Here is a 12,232-nt window from a genome sequence, read left to right as displayed (position 1 = left end):
CAAAATTCTAAATGGACTTTGGATATCTTTAGTGTTTCACACTGTAAGCTATCAAATTTTGCAACTTTCTACTCTATGTGGCAATGTTATACATGCCAAGTTAAAATAATGATTAACAGTTATGGTATAAAGCCACCTGAATAGAAGAAACCAGAGTCATAAACATGCTACAGCCTACTGTGATATACAGATAAAAAAGATGCATTTTCTTGCCAGTTGAAACTCACAGTTATGAGAGTTAGAGAAGTCAGTTCAAGTTAAAAAAAAAACAACCATGCAACATTTAATACTCAACTCTATATAGGTCAGTGGCCAAAAAGAGAAATCTAAGTTAATGTGTCAATACTAACAATTTTTAGAATCTGTCTAACATAAAGACCTGCACAAGTGGTATGTTTTAGTGAGAAAACTATTTTTTTCATTTTAGAGAAGGGTAATGATAATAATAAAACATTCCCCCAAAGCAACAGTTTCATCTCTTCAGACCAACAGCAACACAGAATTGAGAATTACAACCTGATCTTCAAGGTACAGTTCTTGTCAGATGCTGTGTAACAGCAAGCCAAGCCCAATCAGTACATCAACTGAAAAAAAATACTCAACTATATTTATAGACAGTGAAGTAAAGCAAAACTAAAGAGGAAAAATATTAATATGAAACAAGCTACCAGTAGAACTATAAAGAGTAACATGAAGTGCAATATAAATAACTATTTATGTATTTTAAAGCGCAAATTACTATAAAATCAAAAGTAATGACTTAATATCTCAAGTTATTAGGGTCCCACTTCTGTGTAATTAAAAGCTGCTGCTGCAAGCCTCTGTTATAAATGCAATAGAAAAATCTACACAAGATTTCTTCTACCTAGTGGCTTCTAAGGTTAATCATGAGAAACACAAGCTTTTGTAACAATGTATTCCAACAATCAGTTATGTTTGTTTCCAAGTGGCCCATCACACAAATTAGGGTGTAGAATAGCATGTTTGCTACTGGCTGATTGTTGCAACACAAAAATGCATACATGAAATAGTTAAACACAGCACACAGTATTACACCAAAGTGTTTTTCTCATTTCAAGTTTATTAAAACTTTTGCAGTACAAATTATCCAGGTTGCAGATTATCAAAAGATCGACTCAATAAAGTCCACATTGGGGAAAAAAAAAAAAAAAAAGACAAACATAAACCCAAAACAATGAAAAGAAAACAACATAAAGGGGATTCATCAGCAAGTCTCTAAAACTTAAAATTTGAGACAGAATGGAAATAAGTTTATATAACTCACTCATCCACTTTTGTCTTCATCTGTTCCAGGGCTTGATTCATGATCAAATTTTTTATTTTTATCATGTGTGTGGTCATTTTCTTGACCCTTTGATTTTTGGTTTTCTTTTTCCACTGAGGATCTGGTCTTCTCATCCTCCTTATTTTTCAAAGTGGAGAACTTTAATTCATTGTCCTGACTACTTTGTTTCATTTTTGAGAACGGACTTTGATCTCTATCAGCCTTTTTTTCCCTGTTACTATTTGAGCTACTATGATCACGATTTCTAGAGTACATTCTCTTCTCACCCTCAGAATTCTCTTTTCTGTGTGAACTTTTACTTTCTTGGTTTCTGTATTTTTCTTTGTTTCTGCTTTGACTTTCTTCTCTCTCTGAGCTCCGTGAATCTCTCCTCCTTCTCCTCCTATCTTTACTTCTTGATCTTCCTGGCGTTGCTCTTCTCTCTCGGCTCCGTGACCTTCCTCTTCTCCTGTACTCCTGTTCTCTGTATCTATGATACTCCTTGCTTCTGCTCCGATCTCGGTCATGGCTTCTAGACCGCACTCTTCTGCTCCTGTCCCTACTTCTGCTTCGTTCCCTTGTTCTACTATTGTAACTGTGTTTGCCTTTAGTTACATCGCGTTCTCTACTCCTAGACTGTGCACGTCTGTCCTTGTCCTTACTTTTATTATGATCATGCTCATTGCTTTTGGATTCTAACTGTTTAGACTTCTCTTTACTTCTACTCCTTTCCTGATCTTTTCCTTTAGAATCAGACTTTTCTTTTTCTTTAACATTCTCATGATCCCGTTCTTTACTCCTTGACCTCATCCTCTTTTCTTCATGTCTATTATGCTTCGTATCTCTTTCCTTACTCTTGGATTTCTCTTTGCTCTTACTCCTACTTTTCGATTTGGCCCTTTTCTTTACCTTGTTTTTATATTTATCATCTTTTTCTGAATTTCTTCTGATGTCTCTCTCTTTGCTGTTAGATTTATGGTCTTTAACTTTCTTTTCCTTTTCACTTTTTCTGTTTGGACTCTCAGAAACATGCCTATGATCAGTTATTTTTTTCTCTTTTACTCTAACTGGGCTTCTTTGATTTTCTTTTATTTCATTTAACTCACTCCTGAAAAATGAAGAAAAAAGTTTTGGGGAAACTTTATTAGGAAAACAATGGTGTCCATTATTGCTGAAATGATATTCTATTTTCCTTAAGACATTCAGAAACAATTGAAATGGCTTTAACTGAAATAATTTTAAATAGTTAAAAAAAATACTTGTTACTACATTTGAAATAAGAGTTAAATCTTACTTATCCCCTTTGATCCATCTTTCACCACTTGATACCCTCATTCTTTGAGCTCTCTGCATCTCCTGCCTCCAATGTGGAGGAGTCTCACTACGTCTGAAACGATCCCTTGATCTGGATCTAGAAGGAGTTCGATAACGCTTTAAAAAAAGAGGGAAAAAAATTAATATATAAAAATATAAAAGCATTACAACAATTGCTAAAGTGTACATATTTCTAGGTTCAAAAAAATGTCTGATTTTTCCATGCCTTCTAAAATAACTAAATTTCCCAATTTTCAGGTAGGAAATCAATGAGGCATAACGTGGTTTGATTCTTTGCTTTCATTGCTAATGAAATGTGTGTTTATATGTTCTTGTTTTAAATATTTCTTGGGTTTAAGTTCTAAAACAGTAAATATCGATAGCTATATCCCACATCAACAAAAGTTCTTTTGAATCTTCAATCATTTTTAAGAGTGTAAAGAGGTCCGAAGACAAAAAAGTTTGAAAACTGCCATGAGAATAGTTAGGAAGCCATTTATAGTTCAGAGAATATACAATGGTGAATTGAACTAAGATGGTAGGAGTGGAGCTTGAGAGAAGCAGATAGATTTCAGAGTATTTGGGAGGTTGAGGTTGAACTGACAGGATCTGGTGATGGATAAGTTATATAAGGTAGGAAAGAAAGGGGAGAAACAAAATGATTCTTGGGCTTCAGGTTTAAGTACTTGCACAGGTGGCAGTGTCTGTCACTGAGACCAGAAATCTAAAGGAGGGTCAGGCCTGAAGAAGTGTTTATGCTTACCATGGTATATGATGAGTTTAAAGTGCCCATTAGGCACCTAAATGGTCATCAAATAAGCCTTTGGTGCCAGAAAGGCAGATGAAAAACTGACAGTTATCAGCATACAGGTACCCAGTGAAGTTACGAGAGTGATGATATTGCCCAAGAAGCATATGCAGAGTGAGAAGAGTTAGAACCCTGAGGTACTACAATATTTAAAGATCAGGTAGAAGAGCATGAACTAGCATTGGAAATTTAAGATAGACTGGCCAGAGACAGGAAGAAAAGATGATGGAAGCAGAGGGGAAAGAGTATTACAAGGAGGGAGATTAAATAAGACAAAGACTGAAAGGATCCAATGGATTCTGTGACATGGAACTGACCATAAAGCAAGTGCTGTTTTCAGCAGAATGGCAGAAGACAAACTGAAATGGGTGAGGAACGAGTAGGAAGTGAAGAAATAATATACTAAGTATAGCCACGTTGGTTAAAAGTTCTGAAAAAACAAGAAGATATTTAAATTCTGATGAGGAGAATCCAGTGAAGAGTATGAAATAAAAGAATAGGGTTAATTTTTAACAAGCATAGGGACACAGCGGTCAGGAAGTAACAAAGGGATACAAGAAAGATCTCAATCTCATTTTATGCCATGTACATGTAAAATCCATTAACATCCCATGGATTTTCAACGTGGAAGAACCAACACAAAGAAGTTACTATAAAAAGAGAACATATAATTCAATATCCATATCTACTCTAAATTTTAACTACTTATGTATAAAACAATACTTAAGAAACACTCTAGGATTATTTAAGATAAATGCAATACTATTAGAACTTCTGGGAAAAGAATCACCTACCCTTGGTCCTCTTCCTTTAATTTTCCTGCCAGACCTAGTAACTAAAAGTCGCCTCTGGTATGAAGCAGGCTGGGAGTTAAGTAGATTACTAGAAGGAAGCAAAGGGAAAATTAAAAAACATTATTTTATAAAAATAAATCTGGAGAACATAGCTTTACTGATCTAAACTAATAAATTTAAAGTCTTACATATATAATCAGTGGTTCTCAACCAGGAATATTATCAATCCTAGTAGGTATCTGGAAAAGTATGGGAGCATTTTTACAACTGTCAATGACTAGAGGGTGCTATTGGTACTGAGTGACAAGTCAGGAATGCTAAAATCTTGTAATGTGTGAAGATGAAGAACTATCCTGTTCCCAAATGCCAACTGTGTCCTGTTGAGAAACACTGTTATATAATCATCACTAAGATGAAGTCAACTTGATAGTGCTAAGGAACTCAGAGTAGGCTATATGCTGTTGAGAGAACAATTTTAAAGCTATCTGATTCTAAAGTATCTTACTATCCTATAAGCAGTTGTTCACTGGTAATAAAACTATAGAGAAATGTAATTAATGTGAATTAAACAGAGACAAGATGGTCTGAATTAGCAAAATGTTTAATATCATGCTTTATACCAGAAAGGGAAACTATTTATTTTCAAATAATAATGAGTTAAAATTTAATTAGCACTAACAATATCTGTGTGTTATATTTGAAAAATGCATTCTAAAGTAGTTCAAATATCTTCTCCTTAATATTTACTTTCTTAGAAACACAATTTCCTATTAACTGAGTAAACTCAATCCAATCCACCAAAATTATCCCAATTCAAGTAACCAAGACTTATTTTTATATGTTTACTATATTATGAAAGTATAGGGGGAATGCTCAGAATTTTATTACTTTTAAATACGTTATTTCCAATTATAAATAAGAGAAAGATACCCATCTTTTTTTCTATCTTTGGACATAATTATTAAAATGATTCATAAAGAACCAACAACTTCTAGTACTAATAATGTGAACTTATGTAGAAAAATTTTCAAAGTACTTGAATATGTTATCAATTTTCAATACAACAATATTGTAAACCAGGCAAGAAAAACAGCATTTTCCCCCATCAGACAAACTGCAAAATAAAGGTTCTTACTTGCTTAAAAGTTTAATGTATACAAATAACAGAGTAAAACACTTGTTTTAAATGGAATTTGTTTGGAATGACACTTAACATATCTTTTTGCCATTTGCAGTGCTTATTTTTTTTTTTTAACTAATGTAACTTTTATTCAAAAATCTGTCTGAATTAAGTCAATTTATCTTTTCAGCTATGTGGTTAGCAAAAAGGAGCTTTGCTAACATTATCCTATTAAGAAATTTCAATCTTGGGACAAGGTCACCAATTAAATCTTATCTAAAATAAGCAAATATGGTTTTTTAAAAAAGAAAGGTTCTGTGGTAGAGAGTGTAGGGCAGTTTATAAAATAAACATATTCACATACCACTCTCTCTCTCTCTCCCTGTTCTTCCTTTCTTTTTCATCAGCTTTAGGAGGACTTTTTCTCATTAGGAATCTATTTTCAGGTATTGGAGGGATTTCTTCTGGACGAACAGTAGACTGGGGTTGTGCTTCAAGATTTTCAGCCTCACTTTCACTAGATGCGCTTTAATAGAAACATACAAAACAAATTCCACTTGGTTATTATGTACCTACACCGATTTTCCAATTGTTGGTATTTCTTTCCTTTGTAATACGTACAATATATACATCATTCTGTCCCCCATCTCTGACCAAAGATGCAATTACATGGGGAAAATACTCATTCCTCTGACAAACCAACCAAAAACCAAAACCAAATGTTTCTGTTATCACATTCTCAAAAAATATTTTCCAATAAAATGGAACCAAAATATGATACTTCACGTGCAATGCCCTCTGATAAATTTAAAATACTTGAAAATATAGGTAAAGAAACTGCTTTAGAGGCAACAGGCTTATAAAGATGAGTTTTAGTACAACCATAGATTATTTCAGACAAAACAGAAAAGAAAAGAAATATGCTGACATTATCTGCTTTCTACCCTATGCTATCATAGGAGGAAAAAAAAATAAAGAACAAAAAAGCGAGAGACTGCTACAGAAAATAAAGAAAACAATCATTGGTTTCCTATAATTCTCACTAATCTTATATTCTTCCCATAAAATACAAACCTATATAACCAAAAGGTCATTGAGTTCAGACAAAATGAACTGAATGGTTTTGTTGAAAATTAAAATGAATGTACCCAAATTTAATCTATAGACTGTAGAATATCAAAATGGTCTTATACTTCATGCTATGAAACATTTCTCACTATTTTCATGTTCCATATAATTGATCCAAAATCACAATAGATTTATATATAAACAGAAGGGAATTAGAATACTAAGTCAGTACTATAAAAGTAAATTAAGACCTTTTCTTGCTTTTCTTTCGCTTCTTCTTTTCTTTCTTGTGTTTACGAGAATTTTTCCTATGTTTCTTCTTTCTTTTTTTTGATTTCTCTTCAGAAGCACTTTCAGAATCAGAAGAATCAGAAGAGGACTGAGAATCACTTGAACTATCTGAGTCACTGGATGATGATGAGGAAGAGGATGATGATTTATGCCTTTTCTTTTCTTCTTTCCTAGCTTTAATAAAAAGCAAAACGGTTTGGTCAACACTTTTTAGACAAACTTTTTAAGTGGAAGTTTAGATTTTTTTGCAGATTCTCAAAGTCCAGTATTTAACACTTAGCTCATCCAGCTATTTGAACTGAGGGGTACAGGAAAGGAGTTAAGACTCAAGATTAGAATCCAGATCTCCAGATTCATGGGTCAGAGTTATATTTATATCTAAAGAATTCTGGAAAAGTAATAGGTAAATCTAAAACACTAAACTAAGTTAATTTTAGGAATCATATGAATAACATACTTTTTTAAAGGCACAGAAATAACATTCAAGAATCCCAGATTCTAATCTTTTTGTAGTTTTCAACTTTTTCTCTTATTATCAATATTGGAAGTACAACTGTAGGAGAGAAGTAATAGAAAAAATACTATGCATGAATGTGGAAAGATAAGAAACACGATTCTACTGGCATGGGCTTATTCAGTGCCTCAGTATTCCTCTAATGATTAAGAAATTTAGCTTTGGTTGAAGAGCAGACTTACAACAGGGGGTAGTGGTAGTCATTTGCCAATGATTAATAACTATGTTTTGGGGTCTCTACAAAAAGTAATTTCAAATTTAAATTTTATTTTGGGTTAAGGAAGTTTAATTTTAAAAGGGGTCTCAAAACTCAAATGCTTTAAGGATGAGGAAACTAACACAAATAAGTGAGGTTAACCAGGAAATGGAGAAAGATATGACAGACTGGACACAGCTTCACCCACCTAACAGTATTCTAATTCAAACCATGGTGGACTTAAAGAAGTGAATTCAACAATCTGATTAAAAAATGGGCAAAGGACCTGAATAGACATTTTCCCAAAGAAGACATACAGATGCCAACAGGCACATGAAAAGATGCTCAACATCACTAATCATCAGAGAAATGCAAATCAAAATAATGAGATAGCACCTCACACCTGTCAGAATGGCAATTATCAAAAAAGACAACACATAACAAGCATTGGTGAAGATGTGGAGAAAAGGGACCCCTTGTGCACTGTTTGTGGGAATGTAAATTGGTATAGCCAGTATGGGAAGTAGCATGGAGGACCCTCAAAAAGTTAAAATAGCAGTGCCATATGACCCAGCAATTCTATTTCTGGGTATTTATCCAAAGAAAATGAAAACACTAATTCTTTAAGATATATGCAACTCAGCCTTCACTGCAGCATTATTTACAATAGCCAAGATACGGAAGCAACCTAAGTGTCCATCGATACGTGAATGGATAAAGAAGATGTAGCTCGCACACACGTGTGCGCACGTGCATGCACACACACACGCAATGGAATATTACTTAGCCATAAAAAAGGAAGAACCTCCTACCCCTTGTGACAACATGGATGGATCTAGAGGGTATTATGCTAAGTGAAATAAGTCAGACAGAAAAAGGCAAATACTGTGTGATTTCAATTATATGTGGAATCTAAAGAACAAAACAAATGAACATACATAACAAAACAGAAACAGACTCATAGATACAGTGAAGAAACTAGTGGTTGCCAGAGGAGAAGGTGATTAAGGGGATGGGAAAATAGGTTTATGGGATTAAGAGGTACAAACTTCCAGTTATAAAATAAGTCATGGGGATGTAGTGTAGAGCACAGGGAATATAGTCAATAATATTGTAGTATCTCTGTATGGTGACAGAGAGTAACTAGACTTATTATGGTGATCATTTTGTAATGTATAAAAATATCAAATCACTGTTGTATACCTGAAATCAAGAGAATATTTTAAGTCCATTATGCCTTAATTAAAAAAAGAAGTAAGTGAATTCAGGCTAAAGCTGGGACAATATTGATACATGGATAACTACAATACAGTGGAACACAAAATATATTAGAATCCATCAGTTCATAATGATATAGGTAAATAAAATATAGAGCATTTATCCTTCTTATCATATATGAACTGTACCACTGGCTAATCAAATAGTAGATGAAGGGAAGATGCTCTTTATCAAAAGTACTCCAAGAATAAATGAATAAGGAATTACAGAGTTAGAATATCACCATTTTACAACTCCTAAGGAGGCACTGCCCACCAATGGCCACTGCAGAGCACAGAGACAACCTGTCCTAAGTGACTCTTGCTCCCATCAAATAGAATTTAAAAAAATCAAAACTACATCTGATCAATTTTCTAGATCTAACTACAAAGTTATATGAAATAGAAGCACAGAAAGAACACATTACGTAACACAGGGATGCAATCTGTAAAATTCAGTGTGTGCAATAATGGGAAAGAAACACTACAGGACAAATGACCTAGCTTGTTCAACAAATAAATCTCAAGAAACATAAAAAGAAATGGTGGGATAATCTATTAAAAACAAAAAAAATTTACAACACCAACCCAAATGTTTGAACCTGATTTGGATTCAAATTCAAACATCAAAAAATTAACATTAAAAAAAAAAAAAAATTAACATTAACTAAACAATTAGAAATTTGAACACTGTAAGGATTTCTGACATTTAGGAACGTATGTGTGTATATGTCTGCATATGATTATGGTATGGTTATTTTTTTCAGAAGAGTCACCTTTAGAGACAGTGAAATATTTATCAATAAAATGTTATGCCTAGAATTTGCTTCAAACAGGAAATGGAGAACTGTCCAAGGATAGGTAACATGAGATTAGCCATAAATTAATTGGTAAAGATGGGTAATGAACATAGGTGATCTGTTATACAATTTCAATCACTTTTGTATATGTTAGTATTTTCCATAATTTAAAAAAAATCAAAGAGGACAAAGAAAATATCTCTGGACTGACTGTTGGCTGTCTGTTTACAGACGTTAATTGAAAGGGTTAACAGCTGGTTTGTAACCTTTCTGTTAGCTTCAGAACACCTGAGGATTTGGCACTTGGTTGGCACTTGGCCAAATTATTCTTGAAACTTATTTATTTATTTATGGCTGCATTGGGGCCTTCTCTAGCTGTGGTGAGTGGGGGCTAACTCTTCACTGTGGTGCACAGGCTTCTCATTGTGGTGGCTTCTCTTGTTGCGGAGCACAGGCTCTAGGCGTGCAGGCTTCAGCAGTTGTGGCACACGGGCTCAGTAGTTGTGGCGCACGGGCTTAGTTCTAAGCTCCACAGTGTGTGGGATCTTCCCGGACCAGGGATTGAAACAGTGTCCCTCCCCTGCATTGGCAGGAGGATTCTTAACCACTGCACCACCAGGGAAGTCCCTCTTGACACTCTTAGAATTTATAGGAGTGTACTGAGTTACAGAGATGAATGAGAATCTGGCTGGAGTTACTGTGTACTTGCCCAAGGGTCTGTGGTTCACTGTTAAGATTGTTTCTCTAATACCGATGAGATGCTGCTGCACTGGAGAATGGGAACAAGGTATAAAAGCTGAAGGAACTCCAGAGGTAATAGCGTCAATGAACTTATTAGGTAGTCTTCTTCACCCAGTCATGCTCCTCAGGACCACGAACCTATTAAGCTGAGATGCCTGGGATATATGCAAGCTCTACCTAGAACTCATGAGTTCTCTACTATGATGCTGCTGTTCAAGCTGTGCTGTTTCCCATCCTGTATCCTTGTTTAATGATAAATAAGCTTAATGCTGAGTGAAGCCTATCTTGTCTCATGAGTCCAATTGTTAATCTGATCCCAAGACCACTGTTGATGGTGAGGCAGTATGGGTATGCAAACTGAAAAACCTACTTGCATACACTAAAAACCTGAGGGGTGGGGGGGGGCGGAGAATCAAACTTAAAGAAACCTAAGGAAGAAAATAAATTCATAATGAATATGAGTAACTCTAAATACAAATATCTGAGGCCATATAATATGGAGACAAAAAAAAATATTCCACATAAGCACAGAATACAGCTGTTAAAATTACTTGACAAAACATAGTAATGCTCTTCCCCATGATTAACAAAGCTTTATTCACCAGCTCCAATTTATATTTATTTTGCATTGTGATTCTTTCCTGAGAAATACACTGCAGTTGGTTTCGTTAAAAGGCAAGCCCGAGAAGCAAGAAGAACTACAGAGTCCTGCAGCCTGTGGAATGAAAACCACATTCACAGAAAGACAGACAAAATGAAAAGGCAGAGGACTATGTACCAGATGAAGGAACAAGATAAAACCCCAGAAAAACAACTAAATGGAGATAGACAAACTTCCAGAAAATGAATTCAGAATAATGATAGTGAAGATGATCTGGGACCTCGGAAAAAGAATGGAGGCAAAGATTGAGAAGATGCAAGAAATGTTTAACAAAGATCTAGAAGAATTAAAGAACAAACAAACAGAGATGAACAATACAATAACTGAAATGAAAAATACACTAGAAAGAATCAATAGCAGAATAACTGAGGCAGAAGAACAGATAAGTGACCTAGAAGACAGAATGGTGGAATTCACTGCCACAGAACAGAATAAAGAAAAAAGAAATAAAAAGAAATGAAGACAGCCTAAGAGACCTCTGGGACAACATTAAACACACCAACATTCACATTATAGGGGTCCCAGAAGGAGAAGAGAGAGAAATGACCCGAGAAAATATGTGAAGAGATTACAGTCGAAAACTTTCCTAACGTGGGAAAGGAAATAGCCACCCAAGTCCAGGAAGCACAGTGAGTCGCATACAGAATAAACCCAAGGAGAAACACGCCGAGACACATAGTAATCAAATTGGCAAAAATTAAAGACAAAGAAAAATTACTGAAAGCAGCAAGGGAAAAATGACAAATAACATACAAGGGAACTCCCATAAGGTTAACAGCTGATTTCTCAGCAGAAACTCTACAAGCCAGAAGGGAGTGGCATGATATACTTAAAGTGATGAAAGGGAAGAACCTACAACCAAGATTACTCTACCTGGCAAGGATCTCATTCAGATTCGATGGAGAAATCAAAAGCTTTACAGACAAGCAAAAGCTAAGAGAATTCAGTACCACCAAACCAGCTCTACAACAAACGCTAAAGGAACTTCTCTAAGTGGGAAACACAAGAGAAGAAAAGGACCTACAAAAACAAACCCAAAACAATTAAGAAAATGGTCATAGGAACATACATATCGATAATTACCTTAAACGTGAATGGATTAAATGCTCCAACCAAAAGACACAGGCTTGCTGAATGGATACGAAAACAAGACCCATATATATGTTGTCTACAAGAGACCCACTTCAGACCTACGAACACATACAGACTGAAAGTGAGGGGATGGAAAAAGATATTCCATGCAAATGGAAATCAAAAGAAAGCTGGAGTAGCAATACTCATATCAGATAAAATAGACTTTAAAATAAAGAATGTTACAAGAGACAAGGAAGGACACTACATAATGATCAAGGGATCAATCCAAGAAGAAGATAGAACAATTATA

The 12,232-nt window shown here is 34.7% G+C and overlaps 1 protein-coding gene across 5 annotated transcripts in view; it reads right to left on the bottom strand.

The window, feature by feature from the left end:
- Positions 1–1,074: 1,074 nt before the first annotated feature.
- The window catches only part of PPIG (peptidylprolyl isomerase G), a 40,458-nt gene continuing 29,300 nt past the window's right edge, over positions 1,075–12,232 (bottom strand). For all 5 annotated transcript variants that reach the window (XM_061201529.1, XM_061201547.1, XM_061201563.1 and 2 more), the window contains exons 10-14: positions 6,641–6,854; positions 5,686–5,847; positions 4,202–4,289; positions 2,580–2,716; positions 1,075–2,393 (exon numbers count right to left, since the gene is read on the bottom strand). In XM_061201529.1, the coding sequence (XP_061057512.1) occupies positions 1,286–2,393; positions 2,580–2,716; positions 4,202–4,289; positions 5,686–5,847; positions 6,641–6,854 (1,709 nt within the window). In that variant the 3' untranslated portion in view covers positions 1,075–1,285. The remainder of the gene's footprint in view (positions 2,394–2,579; positions 2,717–4,201; positions 4,290–5,685; positions 5,848–6,640; positions 6,855–12,232) is intronic.

Source organism: Eubalaena glacialis, chromosome 1 (assembly GCF_028564815.1).
Source record: "Eubalaena glacialis isolate mEubGla1 chromosome 1, mEubGla1.1.hap2.+ XY, whole genome shotgun sequence".
Lineage (NCBI taxonomy): Eukaryota > Metazoa > Chordata > Mammalia > Artiodactyla > Balaenidae > Eubalaena > Eubalaena glacialis.
This window is presented reverse-complemented; position numbering and strand designations above follow the sequence as displayed.